Here is a 17,632-nt window from a genome sequence, read left to right on the forward strand (position 1 = left end):
TCCCCCTAGCCTGCATCACTGCCCTCCTGCTTTGCTTAGCTTCCCAAGTGCTGCTTTCTACCATCTCTTCTGCAGTGCCTGAAGCTCAGGTTGCTTTAGGCTTGTCCCAGCTGTCCCTAAGCTCTGCAGAAGCAGTCTCCATCTGGATCCCTCCCTGCTCAGCCAAGACAGTTGCTCAGGTCCCAGAGATGCTGTCCACTGCCCTTTTTTACAACCTGACAAGTTCTCATAGCTGTTTCCTCCATTCTCATCTGCACAGAGATTTTGTCCCCTGAAGGAGACCAGGCTGGAGGCAGCAGCCTGGCCAGTCCCAGGGTTTTAACAGCACCAGGGCCTTTGGCAGTGGAAAATGATCTCCAGCTGCCTGTGGTCAGCTTCCCAACTCTGAAGCATGGTGTGGATGAAGGCTTGCTGGCTGTGGTCTTCATTAGAGAAAAATCCCTATCCCTTAGAAGTACAAAGAGGTTGGTGCATAGCACTGGTTAGCAAATATTGCATGAGTACTTCGTCATTTAAGTGCTTTCTGGGCTTGCAGCTCTTCCTAATGAAGACACAGTAGGTCAAGCTTGCAGCCTCCTGCAAAGGGCCTGAGTGGCTGCGGGGTGGGCTGGGGAGGGAGTGTGGGAAGGACGCAGCAGGAAGGGGGGGATGCTGGGGCTGAGGTGTTGGGGCAAGAGTTGACAGGGATGGGGGCGGTGCTGGGTGAGGAGAGGAGAATGATGTGAGATGCTCAGAGGATGGCTGGGTGGTGAAGCAGGAGGGGAGGAGGCGGGGCTGGAGCATGGCATGGGTAGGTCAGGAGGTAAACCCTGCGTTGGAGAAAATCAGGACGGCACAGGAGACTGCTGATCCATCCCTGCCCTGGGTGGGAGCAGCTCTACCTCACCTCTTTCTGGCAGCATGTCCCACCTGGTCTTAAACACCTCCCCAAGCCACCTCTTCGAGTGCTTTGCCGCCAGGAAGGTTTTCTTCTCATCCTGCCTCCTGTAGCCCCAGGGCTGCCTGAGAGGGACTTGCTCTTCCACCTCACAGTAGCCTTTCATGTGTTGGGATGCTGCTGTAGCTCCCATCATGCCTCTGCTCCCAGGATTTGTGTGACCCAGCCTTCTGCAAACTTTTCATGCCTGCTGGATTTTTCTAGGTTTCTGGTTACTGCTCCTCCAGACTTTCTCCAGCAGGTCACGGCTGCTTAAGGTCATTCTGCAAGCCTCTCGCCCTGATGGAGCTGCCTCACAGCAATTTCAGATCTCTTCCTCCCCCATGACAGATTCCTTTTAAATTCAAATCCCGTCCCACTCCATGCTGCCATCTCTGTTACCCACCTCCCGTGTCACCTGCAGAATGCCATTCCCAGACTGACAGTGAGCACAGCTCCCCAGTTTTGTCTTTCTGACCAGTTTTGTGCATTTAGTCCTGTAGTTCCATGCAGCCACAGGCTTGCCCCTTGCTCGTGAGAGCTTTGCTGGGGGCTGTGAAAACCCTTGTGTGGCAATGGGGCCTGTTGGAGGTGGCAGCAGGACCCTGGGATCAGCCGGGTGCCTGGCAGGGTGTCAGAGCCCCTCATCTCAGGGGAAAGTCACGGGGCAGTGCAGGCACTGTGTGGATAAGTCCTGCCTGGGGGAAACGCTGCTGTCTCCCCAGAGGTCACCATCACCTGGGGAGCTTTTTGTTGCAGGCATTTGGGGGCAGAGGACTTGCAGGCACTGGTCTGCAGCTCTAAGGGGACGAGAACACTCAGCTTCTCCCTGAAATTCAGAGCTCCAGGGCACAGGGATGGCGCCACTTGCCTTTGTGTCCACATTGGCATGCAGTCCTTTGCAGGAGTGGGGTTTTGGCACAGGTTTTTCAACACCCCTGCTCCCTGCCAGCCCACAGGCCACCTCTCCTGGCTCCTGCTGGCTGCAGTTCAGGAAGTGCCAGGCTCACTGCAAGCTATGCACAGCAGCATTTCACAGTGCCCGCTGGGGCTGCTGGGCTGGCCCATGCCCCAGCACTGCAGGTTGGTGAAGGGACACGGAACAACTGTAAGGCATTCAGGATGTCACAGAAACCAGCACGTGTAGGATTCTGCCTTGACCTGGTCAGGTCAAGCTGATTGGTGCCTTCGCAATCCTCAGTGAAACGTGGAGCTAGTCTTGTAAGAGGGGAGTTGGTGCAGGATGGAGCCAGGCAGCTCAGGGGAGCACCTGTCACGAGGGACCCTTGTATGCTGTGGTGGCCTGGTGCAGTGGCACCAGTGGTCTGTGGCCAGGCACAACAAGGGGCCACACACCATGTGGGGGTGATGGGCAGGACCCTGCCTGGTGGTCAGTGGCCATGCAAGGTAACCTTTGGTGTGAGCTCTGCAGAGGACAGTTGTCCCCAGGGGCAGCAGAGCTGGGAGCAGGGCTCCTGTTCACAGCTGGGTGCTGGGAGAGGGAGCCTTGCCTGGAGCTGAGGGTGTGTGACCAGGTGGGGGCCAGGCTGGGATGCAGGAGGATTGGCAAGTGCTTTGAGAGACTCATCCACCACCAGCGCTGATGCTGCCACAGCCCCACTCGTGTCTTCCCTGGCACCCCAGCCCTCCCCAGGGAGTATCTGGGAAGGGGCCCAGGTGAAGTGGCATCCTGGCACAACTCCTGGGGCAGTCCTGCCCGTGCCCTACACTGCCCTGGCTCTGGGAGAGGTGCAGTGTGAGTAGCCAGCAGTGCTGTGGGGCACAGGCGTGGCCCCACTGTCTCTGCTATCATGCTATTTTTGAATTCTCTTTTTTTTTTTGTTGTGTTTTTTTTCTTTCCTTTTTTTATTGTTGTTGTTTTGTTTTTATTTCCTTTTGTTTTCCTTTTTGTTCTGTCTCCTCGTGTTTGGTCCCTAGGAGCCAGCGCTAAGAAACAGGGCGAGGACTTAGCGGATAATGACGGTGATGAAGACGAAGGTATTTCTGTGCTCGAGGCTGCCACTGCATGACACGCAAAGCAGCTCCGTGTCCCCTCCATCCGCTGCCACCCCCAGGGAGCCCTGTGTGTGTCTGTCTGCCGTGCCAGGCAGCTGCGCGGGGTGGGGGGCAGGCTGGCCGGCTGTGCAGGGCACCCAGGACCTTCCCTTCCTCCTGATGGGGGGGAAAGCTCATGGGGTTTTTCCGCTTTAGGAGAAGTTTGCTCCCGCTCATTTTGAGCGAGGGAAGGGAGGAAGCATGGCAGCTTGGGAGGAGAGAAGCCCTCGGGCACCTGGGCCCATTTCACCCTGAGCCCGGTCACATCCCACCTCCAGCCTCATCCCTTCAGAGTTGGTGACATGCATCTGGGAGCCAGCAACCTCCCCATCCACCCTTGCCTGGCCCTGCCGTGGCTGTGCCAGCAGCCTGAACACTTGGCACCCAAAGGGTATCTTGCCATGCACAGGAGACGCAGGGTTCACTTGGTTTCTGTTAACTTCTCTCCTTCCTCATCCAACAGAAGTGAGGTCTTTCTTGCAAGCACCAGCCAAGACAGAGCAAGTGGGCTTTCAAGCAGATGTGATTCTAGATGCTTGCCAGGGCTAAGCAAGCTGCAGAATGGGCGATTTTTAGTAAAACAGGGTGGTTTGTCTGCAGGTTATGGAGTTGGCGTGTTTGGCTGCAGAGATGTGGTGAGGAGGTAGGAGGAAGGGTTGGCCAGGGTGCAGCCCTAATGTGCTGAGGACAGTAAAACCTCATGGTGTGCAGAAGGCCCAGGGCAGCTTGAGCAAGGCTTGGCAGATGGCATTTAAGATCTGGGAAGTAGGTGAAAAACTTTGTGCTTGGCAGTACTAAAACCCTGTTGTTTACTCCGGCTAACCTGTGCCCCAGGATCTCTTGTACCAGGGCGTAAACTGGCATTCAGCCTAAGTGACTCGACTCTGCTAAATCCACACACACTAGAATGTGCTGCAGCAATTCGGAGCTGTTTATTTCCTGGTACATCTCTGTACATTGTTGCCATTCTCCTGAGAGGAGTTCCCTTTGTATGTCAGTGAGTGGGAGCAGGATGAAGGGAAGACATAGGCACAGGCACTGATGTTCCTGCCCCTCACATTTCAAGCAGGCGGCCTTGGAAAGAATTGTCCTGATGTAGCTCTGCCACACAGGCGATGTCTGTCCTGGAGGAGCTGCAAGCACTTTTTGCTCCCCTGGTCTGTGCATTTGTCTGGCTACATCCTGGCAGTAGGAAAAAAGCCAGCACAGGTTTGGGGTTTGGCATAGCCTCATTCTGCTGGAGGGAAGAGGTTTTTTCTATGGGAGGCCACCTTTAGCCATGCCGTGGGCCACAGCTGGAGGTGAGAATGGCCACAGATACTCATCAGCCTGGTCTGCAGCCCCCTGCGATGAGCAAGCCACAGGGAGAAGTGGACATGGGCAGGGGTTAGGTGGGTGTGAGGGAGCGTGAACAGCCCAGTCGGGCACTGGCACTGGTGTGGCTGTCCCCCAGGAGCCCCAGCCCCGGTGGGCTGTGAGGGGGACTGTGCTGCACTGCTGAGGGAGGCAGGCAGGGAGCAGCAGCTGCCTGGGGCAGCTGAGGCCAAGCAGGCACAGCCAGCCCACTCAAGCAAGGTGCTGGGTGTGAGTGAGCACGAGGGAGGACAAAGTCCATCGGTGCTGGATCGCCAGCCCAGGACAGGGCTGGGCAGGGCAGGCATGTGGGACCTGGCGATGTCTCCGTGATGGGTGCAACTGCCTTGTCTGTGTGACACGGGCAAGATGCACCAGCAGCCCAAGTATGGGTGTTATTCCCTTGTGGGTGGCCATGGTTCCATGAGGGATCAGCAGCCTGTGGGGCAGAAGGGGCAGGATGTCCCCTGGACAGGAGAAGTCGAGAGAGGGAGCGTGGCTGCTCCCTGTCCCCTAGGCTCCCACAGTCCTTCCTCCCCGGTCCTCGGGGTCCCATTCCCCATCCTCACTCCATGCCTCATGCCCTGTCCTCGTCCAGATGCCGTGCTCACCTCCCTGACATGCACACGTGCATACACTGTCTGCTCATCACCATGTCTGTGTCTGGGCACTGGGGTGCCATGGGTTTACATCCAGACAGGCAGGTCTCTGCCTTCCCAGGGGAATGGGAAGGGGGAGTGGGAGAGTAAGGCACTGGAGCACACATCAGTGGCCCCCCCACCTTCTAGGTCCTGCACACCCCCATCCCTGCCCCCCTCCGCAATGCCAGCTTCCAGGACTCACGGAGTGCTTGGGTCCAGCCAAAGACAGGACATGGGGCTGCATCCCGGGGCTGGACTCTGCAACTCCCACCCACAGCAGACCTGATCTGGCTCCCACACAATGCCAGAGCCCATCTCTGGGGAAGAGCAGCCGGGTCCAGCCAGCGTCCCTCCCTCACGTGCTCAGACCCCCGAGGGGACAGCAGTGTGGGGACAGTGCAGCGATAGCCACCTCCCGGAGAGGGGCTGGCAGGGTTGGTTCAGTGGTGTTTGGCTTTGGGGGTTCATGCTGTGGCCCCCAGGAGAGCTCTGGCTTTGGCTCCTAAGCCCCCTCCCTGGTCCTGGCAGCTGGCATTGCCCTTGTACTTGGTCTGCCTGTCGGGCAGGGTGCTGTGGCCATCAGTGGGGTCCTGTGTTTAACCACCTCTCCTTCCAGACATCCGGGACAGCGGGGCCAAGCCGGTGATGGTGTATATCCATGGTGGCTCGTACATGGAGGGCACGGGGAACATGATAGACGGCAGCATCCTGGCCAGCTATGGGAACGTGATTGTCATCACCCTGAACTACCGCGTTGGAGTGCTCGGTATGAGCTGGCTGCCGTGGGCTGTGCCGTCAGCACAGCCGGGCAGTGGGACAACCCTTGTGTCTGACCGGACTTGGACCAGCCGGAAAGGGGGTGGAGGGGGGCGTGGGGCCCGGCAGGATGCGCTGTGGGCACTGCCCCTGCCTTCCGCCCTGGCAGCCGAGCGGGTGCCACGTGGCAGAGCCCCCAGCACGCGGTCGCAGTCTAGTCTGGGTCCTGGCACCAGCCCCCCCCGGCTCATTTACACAAACTGGCTCAACTGAAAGCAAATATTGGTTTGTGGTTAAATGAATAATAAATGTGTTTACCCGGCATCTCCTCCTGAGAGGGCTCAGAGCAGTGAGGTGCCAGCAGATACTGCCTGACTGTCCTGGGGACCTGGCAGCTCTCCCTCCCTGGGCACAGGCTGCCTCCAAGCCAGTTGTGCTGCTGGGACCCCCTCAGCGACCCACCACGACGTGGCTGTCTGCAGAGGGGACCACAGAAGGGTGTCGGGTGCCATGCAGAGAAGGGTGGCAGTCCTGTTTCCACAAGCACTGGTGACTTAGAGAGGCAAAATGAGGACAGAGGGTCAAAAGGCAGTGCAGTCCCCTGCCTGCAGCAGCAGAGACCCCCAGGGGCTGAGACACAGGAGGCTTGTTTGGAACACCACTGCTGCTTCCCTTAGCAGCATGAGAACAAAGGGTGTAGAGGTTTGGGAAAAGCTCCTTTCCAGCCAAGCTGCTGGCCCGGCTGGCTCTCTTCCTAGCCATCCAGCCTAGCATGGTGCTCTCCCTTGGCAGCTAGGCTCCCGCCTGGTACCTGGGGCAGCACATCCCTCTAATGGCCTCCAGAGCCCATAGTTTCTTGTGGAAGACGATAGTTACACAAAAATAAACCTATTCAAGACCTTTTAATACTAAAAGTCGGGCCTTTAAGATGGATAGGTTCCAAGTTAAGACACATGAGTCACAATATGACATTAGACTTAAGTGGTGCCTTCATCATTTCCACTGAGGTGGTGCACCGCACCCAGTCAGACCACCTCCAAGTGCCAGCACGGCCCTGGGGCCGCTCCCTGTGTGCTGGGGTTACCTGCCTGGATTTTACCTCAGGCCCATGGTTTTGGCTTCCTGCTTAAAAGTCAAAGCAAACGAAAGTGTGATAACTTATCTTGGGTGTTTCCTGTGCTATTGAAAGCACTTCTCACCTTCTTCCTCACTGAAAGCCTTTGTATTTTAAGCTGCAGTCGGTTCCTCTCTGCCCAGCCCACCTCCTTACATTTATAGAGCCTCCCCCAGTCCACGCTAGTCCATGGAAAGCATTGGCTGTGCACACACTCGCCCTGCCTGCAGCCACTGATGCTTTCTCAGCTTCCCTTGGAGCTTGTGTGAGATGTCTTGAGCTGTTCTTAGCACAGGTGGTGGTATGGGTAGGACAGAGCTTTGTGCAAATTACCCTGTCACTGCTTGTTGTTGGCCAAAGAGGCTCCCCGATGTTTGCAGCTCCTCTCTCAGCCTTTCACCCCTCTGAGCTGTGCAGAGGGTGGCTGGAGCTTGATGGTGTCCCTGCTCCAGCTTAGAACTCAGAAAACTCTCTTGGTAGCGGGGTCTCGTGGTGGGATAGGGTCCCACAGAAGCTCCCCTAGGTCTGGGGAAGTGGGGTGGGAGATCAGGACTTTCCCTGTTTCCTCATCCCTAACTGGGCTCCCCTTGGCCCCCAGGGTTCCTGAGCACGGGGGACCAGGCTGCCAAGGGCAATTACGGGCTGCTGGACCAGATCCAGGCGCTGCGCTGGGTCAGCGAGAACATCGCCTTCTTTGGGGGAGATCCCTTGCGGATCACTGTCTTCGGCTCCGGCATCGGTGCCTCCTGTGTCAGCCTGCTCACCCTCTCCCACCACTCTGAAGGTAGGTGTCAGCCGTGCCTGAGCATGCTGCAGCTGTGAGCAAACGCCCTGCTGATGCTAAGCCAAGGAAAGGAGCTCACCTGGGACCCACTGCCCAGCCTAACAAAGTCAGGCCTGCTTTCTAATCACTCACTGGTGAGAGCCTGGACCAGGACTGGGAAGCAAAACCTTCTCATCATGGGCAGAAAGAGGCCAGTGGCAGAGCATGTGGGAGCCAGGGATGGAGTGGGTGCTCCCTGTGCACAAGGCTGCAGCCCAGGGCCAGCACCTTGGCATGGGGAGAGGTGGGGACCCCTCCTGTGGTGTCCTGCCCTGGTGCTCAGGTTTTCCAAGTGCACGTGTGAAGCAGTGTAGGGCATCATGCAGGGCACTGGGAACAAGGATCTCAGTGCTAGGAAAGGTATTCATACTGGAATAGAGGGGAAGACAGACCTGAGCCTGGGAGGGATGGAGGGCCCTGTGTTGTGAGACTGGGAGAGCTGGAAGTGCTGCAGCTAGCAAAACACAGGTGGAAGTAATATGATTAATATCTGTAAATATAGCAGAGTGTTTACTCTAAATAAAGAAGGTAATTATTTATGCTAGAAGATTGTATTGGAATAAGAGCAAATGCATGTAAACCACTGGCAAAGACATTTACATCAAGCACTGAGGGGGAAAAAATTAACTGTGAGATCAGAGGTGTTTTTGATAAACTTTCTAAAGGAAATTATAGGAGAAAAGCCTGAAGTGGATATGGTCCCTAGGGGAGCAGCCTGCCAGGGACCTGCTCATGGGCATTATATGAAGGTGCAGCCATCTTCCAGTGCTGTGTCCCTAGGTGTGATGCTGAGGAGAAAGGGACATGTGTGAGCAGTAGACACAATTTGCTGTGTGTCTCTGCCCTTCAGAGACACACAGCAAATTGCACTCGAAGCTGATGTGAAGAGTTGCTGCCCTGCTCAACAGCCTGGGAATCACAGAGGAACAGAGACCTCCAGAACCTCAGCAGGGCTGATGGCTGATGATGGGGTGTCTTTTACAGGCTGAAAGCTCCTGCAGAAAGAAAAAGTGTTTTCTCTGCTCATATTGAGTGTGAAAGGCTGGGGAGGGAACACTATGTGTGTTGCATTCTCAATGCTTCTTAGGGTGCTCCTTTCCATCACAGGAGTGCAGGAGTGTGTGCTTGGCTCTCCAGGTGGCCCCAGCCCCTTGCAGGGGTCCAGAATGGAGCAGCATGGAGAGAGGCTGAGGGTGGATTGGAGGGGCTGCTCCTTGTGACTTTTCAGCCATGAAAAATAGTCCTGCCAGTATAGCACTTTTCAGGTGATGCTACACTTTCTGCCACTAAGCTCTGCACCTGCATGACAAATCCTTTGCTGCCCCATCCAGGCCCAGTGCCTCTGGTGTGGCCCCCCTGCATCTCAGCAGTGCTGGATGCCCAGCACCCTCGCTGCTTTGGCAGGGGAGCTGCTGCTGGCTGTAAATACTGTGAGGCGGGAGGGGAGTGCACAGTGCTGCAGCCAGTGTCTCATAAAGCCAAATGGCCGTAATATGACCTCAGAAAATTCCCTGTGCCAGAGCACCCATATCCCCAGGGATGGGTAGCTGGTTCTGGAACACGGCGTGGGAGCAGTGCTAAGTTGGAGCCTGCAGATGAGGTGGGTTTGTTTTTATTGCATCAAAATAAAACTTCTAGTGATCACAAGCTATTAATGAAGCTGCTGATTTGTGCCTGCTCTGCCAGGTGCTGCAAGAGGCAGACACTGGAGGCTTGGTACAGCTCATGTTGTGTCTGGCTGCTTGGGAAATCCACAGCTCCCTGCCAGCCTCAGGCCTTGTAGGCAGGTGGATTCCTCATCAATGACCAAAGTGCTCTCCCCAGCCAGCAATACCAGGGCAGGAGCAGTCTCTGCCAGCCAAACTTCATTAACTTCATTTGCTCCATCCCCTGTTCCATGGGGGCTTCTGCCCTTTGCTGCTGGCCCTCCAGATCTCAGTTGGACAAGGCACCCAGCACCCTGCTTTGAGCAGGACTTGGCCCAGACACCCCCAGAAGTATTTCCAGTCTCAGCTACTGGGCAAAGCAAAGAGGAAATCAGGAGCTGGGAGCAGCTGGTGGCAGCCTGCAGGACCAACCACCTTCTGGGAGAGCCCTGGCCCACCACTTGATTCCACTGTGCTGTGGCAGCCAGTCCTGTAGGAGGCAGGGCGTGTTGGGACCCTCGCCTTGGAAGGGACCAGGAAGGAAGGGCAGAGCTTCATCTTCTTGCCTGGGCCTCAGCAGGCTGGAGAGGACCAGTGTGGAGTGCAGGGTGCTGATGCCTCCCTGGGATGCTTGTCAGGCTTCAGTCAGGTGCTGGCATGGAGAGGGAGGACATGACGAGTCTGGGCTCTCACAGAGTCCTGGGTCCTCCTGGATCAGGACGTGGCCATGCAGAAGCATGGCAAAGGGGCTCCATCAGGGGCATGCCCAGCTGTTAGTGACATCAGCTGCCCAGTACTTCCCCAGGCAGTGGTGGGCAGGGCCACAGCCCAGCCTGGTGAGTCTGTCTGGGAAGTGATGCTGCTGGCAGGGTGCAATAGCTGCCGTTGGGACAGCATCTCCAGGGAGCCAGGAAACCCCATCCTGGCTCCTTGGCACGTGGATGATGGTGCAGAGCAAGCAAACCCATGGCCAGTCTCCAGCCTGTAGGCTGGGTATGGCTTTCTAGGGCACCGGGAGGTGGCAAACAGAGCTTGTGACTTCTCTTTGTCCCAGTGCATGGGACTGTACGTCAGGTACTTGGCAGAGTGAGGACTGTGCGTGCAGACAAGAGCTATGGACATGGTGGCTGGGAGCCAGGAGCCTCTGAACACTTCTGTTGCGGGAAGGTGCTGCTCTCCCTCCCTGCAGAGTGGCACAGCCTTGGTTGCACAGGGGTTCTCTGCATTTCAGGGTGCCAGGGGCAGCCCCATGGCCATCACACTGCTGTGCCAGCACCACTCAGGGATCACCTGGAACAGTCCCTTGTGGCGAGCAAGTGCTGGGGTCTGGCAGGGGTGCAGGCAGCACTCGGGGTGCAGAGCGGGCTGGTCAGAGAGCAGGGACCCCTGGGTGCACCCCAGACTGGCTGCCTTTCATGGCCCAGAGGCTCTGCTTCCTCACCACCCTTTGTATTCTGAGCACAAGCACCATTGACATGGGACTGGAGCGAAGCCACGCATTTCTCTGCCTGGGCCAGGGCCTTTGTGGCCTCGTTTTCCAGGGCGAAAGTCCACTCCCTCTGTGTTCCTGGTGGCAGAAAGGCCCTCTTTGTGCATCTGGCAGCGTGCTCCTGCAGGGCCGGATTGGCACTGAGCAGCCCCAGCTGGGCAGGAAGCAGCAGGGAGGGGGTTGAGGGGGACTCTGACAAAGCGGTGGGGTGGGACACGGCAGGGTTAAGTGTCCCCAAGCAGGCATTAACCCTCCCACTGCTGCCAGCCCGCAGCCTGGCTGCTCCAGCAGGTGCCAACCTGGGCTGGAGGACGGTGCTGAGCCAGGGGCAGCGTGTGCCCCTCGGGGGCTCAGGTAACACATCCTTGGGGTGCCTGCCGTAGCACGGGCTGCTTGGCAAGGCCAGGCTGTGATGCAACCATGGCCGCTCTTCTCCCCTCACCGGGACAGAGGGATGCTGGGCCATACCCTGCAATGGGATCCTCAGGGAGCACAGCAGCCCTTGGTTGCTTCCAGGAGCACCCCCTTGCTGTCACCCTGCCATCCCCACAGCAGCCCTAAGCTGAGCTCCCTGTGTGAGCCCGGCTCAGCAGGCAGCACAGGCCAGGTGTGAGCTGGAGTGCTGGGTCCTTGAAGGGGTACAAGAGCATCAATGCCTTCTCCATGCTGCATCCTGCACTGGAGCACTGGGATGTTGGAACCCTGCTGAGAGCTTCCTCCACTCCTTGCCTGTATTGCAGGTCTCTTCCAGAGAGCCATCATCCAGAGCGGCTCTGCGCTCTCCAGCTGGGCAGTGAACTACCAGCCGGTGAAGTACACCAGCATGCTGGCTGACAAGGTGGGCTGCAATGTGCTGGACACCGTGGACATGGTGGACTGCCTGCGGCAGAAGAGTGCCAAGGAGCTGGTAGAGCAAGACATCCAGCCAGCTCGCTACCATGTGGCCTTTGGACCAGTCATTGACGGGGATGTGATCCCGGATGACCCAGAGATCCTGATGGAGCAGGGCGAGTTCCTCAACTATGATATCATGCTGGGGGTCAACCAGGGTGAAGGGCTGAAGTTCGTGGAGGGTGTGGTGGACCCTGAGGATGGCGTCTCAGGCAGTGACTTTGACTACTCAGTCTCCAACTTTGTAGACAACCTGTATGGCTACCCTGAGGGCAAGGACACCTTGAGGGAGACCATCAAGTTCATGTACACGGACTGGGCCGACCGGGACAACCCCGAGACACGTCGCAAGACTCTGGTGGCCCTCTTCACTGACCACCAGTGGGTAGAGCCGTCGGTGGTGACAGCTGACCTGCACGCCCGCTATGGCTCCCCCCCCTACTTCTACGCCTTCTACCACCACTGCCAGAGCCTGATGAAGCCTGCATGGTCCGATGCAGCCCACGGGGATGAGGTGCCTTACGTGTTTGGGATCCCCATGATTGGCCCCACTGACCTCTTTGCCTTCAAGTTCTCCAAGAACGATGTCATGCTCAGCGCCGTGGTGATGACCTACTGGACCAACTTTGCCAAGACAGGGTGAGTGGGGATGTGTGCTGTGCCTTGGGGGTCTGCACTCACTGCAGCTGTACTCCCTGGGGCTGTGCTGTGGTGGGGGGGTTGTCATGCCTGGTGTGGGAAACAGACCCCTGTGCCCAGAGGTCCGTGTGCTGCACCTTCACTGGGGCCATGGCATCAACCACAAAGCAAGAAGCTTAGATCATGGCCGGCCCCTGGGACAGGACCCAGCCAAGCCACAGGGATGGGGAGGCTGGTTGGCCCTGATTATCATGGGTGAGACTTGACCCAGGGTTCAGGTGCTACCCAGTCATGCAGGACCTTTTGCCAGCCCACCCTGTGCCACCACTGGCAAAGGTCCCCTCACTTTCCATCTCTGCATCCAGCTCTCCCTCTTTGCTTCTTTGGCTTTTCCCAGTGCTAGTTCTGTTCTGCCTGTGTTTCACAGGGACCCCAACAAGCCTGTCCCCCAGGACACCAAGTTCATCCACACCAAGGCCAACCGGTTTGAGGAGGTGGCCTGGTCCAAGTACAACCCCCGTGACCAGCTGTACCTGCACATTGGGCTGAAGCCACGGGTACGTGACCACTACCGGGCCACCAAGGTGGCTTTCTGGAAGCACCTGGTTCCTCACCTGTACAACCTGCACGATATGTTCCACTACACCTCCACCACCACCAAAGTGCCACCACCCGACACCACGCAGAACTCCCACATCACCCTCCTGCCCAACAGCAAGATCTGGACCACCAAGCGCCCCGCCATCTCGCCTGCCTACAACGGCGAGAACGGGAAGGAGAAGTGGAGCCCAGAGCAAGAGGCAGGCACGCTGCTCGAGAGCCCCCGCGACTACTCCACTGAACTGAGCGTCACCATTGCCGTGGGCGCCTCGCTCCTCTTCCTCAACGTGCTGGCCTTCGCCGCCCTCTACTACCGCAAGGACAAGCGCCGGCAGGACACGCACCGGCAGCCCAGCCCCCAGCGCGGCGCCTCCAACGACATCGCCCACGCGACTGATGAGGAGATGCCCTCCTTGCAGGTGAGCCAGGGACACCACGAGTGCGAAGCTGTGCCATCCCACGACACCCTGCGCCTGGCCGCTCTGCCCGACTACACCCTCACCTTGCGCCGCTCTCCGGACGACATCCCGCTTATGACCCCCAACACCATCACCATGATCCCCAACTCGCTGGTGGGGCTGCAGACCCTGCCCCCCTACAACACCTTCACCGCCGGCTTCAACAGCACGGGGCTTCCGCACTCACACTCCACCACCAGGGTATAGCTGCCCGCCGCCGGCGCACACGCATGCACGCACGCACACACACGCAGCAGACACTGGCAGAGGGACCGGCGGGGCCCACAGAGCCCCCGGACGGAGGGGCAGCGCCCACGGACGGTGCAGCTCCCAGCCCAGAGACCTGTGGGGTCCCGGAGTGGCCCCAGCGCTTTCTTTTGTTCCTATCTAACTTTTGAGAAGTGCTTTGACTCTCCTGGCCTCAGGGCCCCGTGGGTTGCCCCGGGACGCCAGTGGGGTGCAGGAGGGACACGGTGTAACCCTGCACAACCCACCCGTGCAGGTGGGCAGGGGTACCCCACTGTCAGTGGCCACGGGGCTCCCAGTGCCGTGGCTGTGCCTCCCAGTGGGACGATCACATCCCCAGTGCTGAGCGCACCGAGCACCCTGGGACTGATGAGGAGTGGGACTGGGCATCCCTCTCAGCCAGTGCCCAGACATCCCCAGGCATCTTGGCAGCCCTGGAAGAGGCTCCTTCACTGTGCTGAGAAGTGGCCCCAGGCCTTGGTGCTATAGGCAGAGGGCATGGGCAAGGTCCAGGGACCTGGCCTTGTGCTGGGTGCGGGCACTGGGGCTGGTGCCGGGGCTCAGGGACCCTGGGAGTGGGGCCCTGGGCTGGAGACTTGGCACCTCTGCCCCTCTTTGCGCTGCAGAGAATCTCTTTTGTGTCAGTCATTTCTCTTTGCAGAGACGTTTTTTAAGCAGATCTTTAGTTCTTTACACACTAACGGAGTCGCCGCGTTTTGTCCTTTGTAAAGATTTTAAAACCAAGTGTTCTTGATATAAAATAAAAAGCCAGTTAGAAGCCAGCGTGTGCGCACGGTGCCGGCCCCCCGTGGCGCCCGCCTGCCGTGGGTGGGCACCGGGCAGGGCAGTGCCTCCTGCACTGTGGGGCCACGCTCTTTTGTATTTTTTGATATTCTCCCTCCTCTGTCACCCGTGCCCACGTATCTCAGCCAAAAAGCCTATCCAATGGCCTGCCTGCGAGCACCCCCGCCCCGGTCCCTCACTGCCACCACTGGCCAGTGCCACCCACCACCCTGTGTGGGCATCACCTGCTCCAAGCACTGTCTGTTCACTCCCATGAGCCCAGGACAGCCCCTCATGCTCCCCACCCTGCCCTGCTCCCCCAGGAGCATCCCACATCCTTTCACCACTGCCCCAGGGCCGTGCTGTGCCCTCCCTGCCCATGCCGTTGCCCAAAAGCAGAGCCAGTGGTTTGCAGCCTTTGGCGGGAGTGGGGTGACAGGAGCAGGGTGAGCTGCTCACCAACATCAACTCTGCCTCCTAGGTTGCTTCCACTGGGGCCTTTACCCCATTGTGGGGTGACCCCAGCTCCGGCATCCGGGACGTGCAGCTGGAACAGACGCCTGGGCAGGGACTCTTGGGGTGATGCAGCCTGTGTGGGGCTGGGAGCACCTGTGCTGGGGCTGGGGCATCTGCTGGGCTGTTGTGGCCACTGAGCCACACGTGGCTCAGGCTGAGTGGCTTTGGTGTGGTCGGGCACAGAGAAGGAGCTGCAGGGGATCCCATGTGGGGTTCCCCAGTCCCAGCCCCCCATGGTGAGCAGTAGCACCTGGGGACTGGGGAGGCAGGAGAAAGGGACAGGTCCTTTTGGGGACACCATATCTCGTCCCTGTGCAAGACGGTCCGGCTGGCAGACGCTGCCCGTGCTGGCGGCCGTGACGCACCGGTGCCGGCTGGCCCTACTGCCTGGGGCCAGCGCATCGATGGCCCTGCTGGCCCTACTGCCCGGGGCCAGTACAACAACGGCCCTGCACCCTGCCCCGACCCCCACCTCGCGCAGGGCTGAGGGTGAGGATGCTCGTTGGAGAATGTATTTATACCCTGTCACCCGCGCAGAGTAACAAATTCCAAATAAAACAGAAGTGATATTTTTAATAGCGGTGTGTCTCGCCTCTTCTTGGAGCATGCAGGGCCCGGGGACTACCTGGCTGGGTGGGGTGTCCTGTGCTGGTCCTCATGTCCCTGGCACCCACCCCACAGAGGCAGCAGGAGGACCCCGGTGCAGCACACATGCGAGCTGGCACCATACCATCCAGGACTGCCAACGCCAAGTGCCATCGTGGGGGGTGTCCCCACATCCCTCCAGCCCTGCTGCCCCCAACGCTGGGACCCATGTGGGAATTCATCCGTCCCACAGCCCCCTCCCTCCCAACTTCAAACCCCTTCCCCAGCCTTTCCCAGATGAGCTCCCCTCCCCCTACTTGCCCAACAGAAAAGCTGCTGGTTTCATTTCTGTTTAATGTAATTTCAACTGGAGTTGTCATGGAAACCAGGCACGGAGTGGGGGGGCTGAATTGCCTCCAGGCAGCGTGCAGACACTGGAGCCAGGGCCGAGGCCCCGAGCCAGGGGAGCCGGGGCAGGCAGGGGGACAGGCTGTGCAGGAGGCTGAGTGCGGGGCCCTGTCCTGCTCTCCCTGGGGACCTTTGCAGCTCCAGTGCCACGGGCACATGTCACCCTGTTCAGCACGGTGCTCCAGACCTTGTGCTGGACCCCCCTAAAAGCTCTGCTGCTGCCCATTGTGGCATCCCACAGGGTGCCTAGTGCCCTTTTGAAGGCGTGATGCCTTTTTGCCCCAGATTATGGACTTGCTCTGCCCTTCTGTCCCCTCTCCTCATCCTTGCACAGCCCCAGCTGCATGCTGCCACATGTGCCAGCATGGCCAACCCAGTTAGGACCCCAAGGCAAGCTGGTGACAGACAACCCACTGCTATTACGCTACTGCCTTCGCAAAACTCCTGAGGCGGCCATCTGTCCAGGGTGTCCTTGACCATCAATAGCTTTTCTTTGGAGACCTGGCAAAGCTCAAGGGACACTATATCCCAGAGGGTATGAACAGTTAACATCTGTGTGACAACTGTGGGACATCCTCTGCTTCAGGGGACACGTTTAGGGCTGTTGGCAAAGAGAATCATAAGGGAACTCAACTGCCAGGTGTCCCCGGCATGGGAGGGAGTGAGTGACCTGTGGATGGCCTCTGGCTGCTTGAGGATTCACAGCCAGCAGGAGGGCAAGGATGCTGCTCTTCACAGTAGCATCACTGGGACAGTGCCCTGGTCCTGTTCCCACACCTCTGATGCACCCAGGACACAGGAGAGCAGACTCACAGGCAGGCAGGACGAGCTGTTAAGTCTTATGCTGCAACCCCCTCTGCCCTGTGCTGCAGCAGCACAAAGGATTTCTGTGCTCACCCACTGCCAATGACCTTCCTGGCAGTTGACTCAGACCAGAGGGTTTTGTCTCTCTGAGAACAGCAGCCTGGATCCAGGGATGCCTGTGCTGCTGTCAGTGCAAGCCTGGAAGCCCAGCGGCCCCTGCACTGCAGTGGTCATCCAGTGACGAGGCTGAGGCATTCACAGGGCCAACCCTCCCTGGGGCGGGATGGCCGGGGAAAGGGGACTCTGGAAGCCTTCTCCACAGTCCTCCTGACAGTGGAAATGTTTCAGTGATGGTTCAAGCTTGATTTCCTCCATCGTATCGATACAGACTGCTGGGCTGCAAGTTCTCTGACCCCAGCAGCATGCCAAGCAGCTGCGTCACCCCAGTCCCGCCATCCGGGTGCCGGCTCAGTCCTGCCCATCTCATCAACTTATCTGCGTTAGACGTCCCCATATCTTTAACCTCTTCGCTGCAACTTCAGACATCAATTAACTTCACAATTAGCGTCATTAACAAAGAGCCCGCTTCTGGCCCACGTGGTGGCGGGCGGAGCAGTTTTCTGAGTACTGGAGGCAGCGCCGGCCATGGCTGTTGAGTACAGCCTGTCCTTGGCCGATGGCTTTTGCAGTTCAACCTACTGCAAACAGGCGAAGGGGCTGCCACCCTCCCGCCCAGCCCCGGGGCCTCTGGTCCTCTCACCACCTCCCTGCCAAGACATCGGGCGGGCACCGTGCTGGACAGCAACGCCCCGGGTTCCTCCTCCTCTTTCCTGTTTGTTTTTTTCTGTTTTTACTCTGTTTTAGCTGGGTTCCCACGCTGAGCCCGCCGGGTGCTGCCGCGGGCAGGTG

The 17,632-nt window shown here is 58.5% G+C and overlaps 1 protein-coding gene across 4 annotated transcripts in view; it reads left to right on the top strand.

Moving 5' to 3' along the window:
* Positions 1-15,504, top strand: part of NLGN3 (neuroligin 3) — a 22,866-nt gene extending 7,362 nt beyond the window's left edge. For 2 of the 4 annotated variants that reach the window (XM_008636171.2, XM_008636172.2), the window contains 5 exons: positions 2,855-2,914; positions 5,582-5,731; positions 7,434-7,619; positions 11,534-12,323; positions 12,751-15,504. In XM_008636171.2, coding sequence (XP_008634393.1) covers positions 2,855-2,914; positions 5,582-5,731; positions 7,434-7,619; positions 11,534-12,323; positions 12,751-13,588 — 2,024 coding nt within the window. In that variant the 3' untranslated portion in view covers positions 13,589-15,504. The remainder of the gene's footprint in view (positions 1-2,854; positions 2,915-5,581; positions 5,732-7,433; positions 7,620-11,533; positions 12,324-12,750) is intronic. The other 2 variants (XM_017737598.1, XM_008636173.2) reach the window with 1 other exon arrangement.
* The last annotated feature ends 2,128 nt before the right edge of the window (positions 15,505-17,632 follow it).

This window comes from Corvus brachyrhynchos, unplaced genomic scaffold, assembly GCF_000691975.1.
Source record: "Corvus brachyrhynchos isolate BGI_N302 unplaced genomic scaffold, ASM69197v1 scaffold346, whole genome shotgun sequence".
In the NCBI taxonomy this organism is placed as follows: domain Eukaryota; kingdom Metazoa; phylum Chordata; class Aves; order Passeriformes; family Corvidae; genus Corvus; species Corvus brachyrhynchos.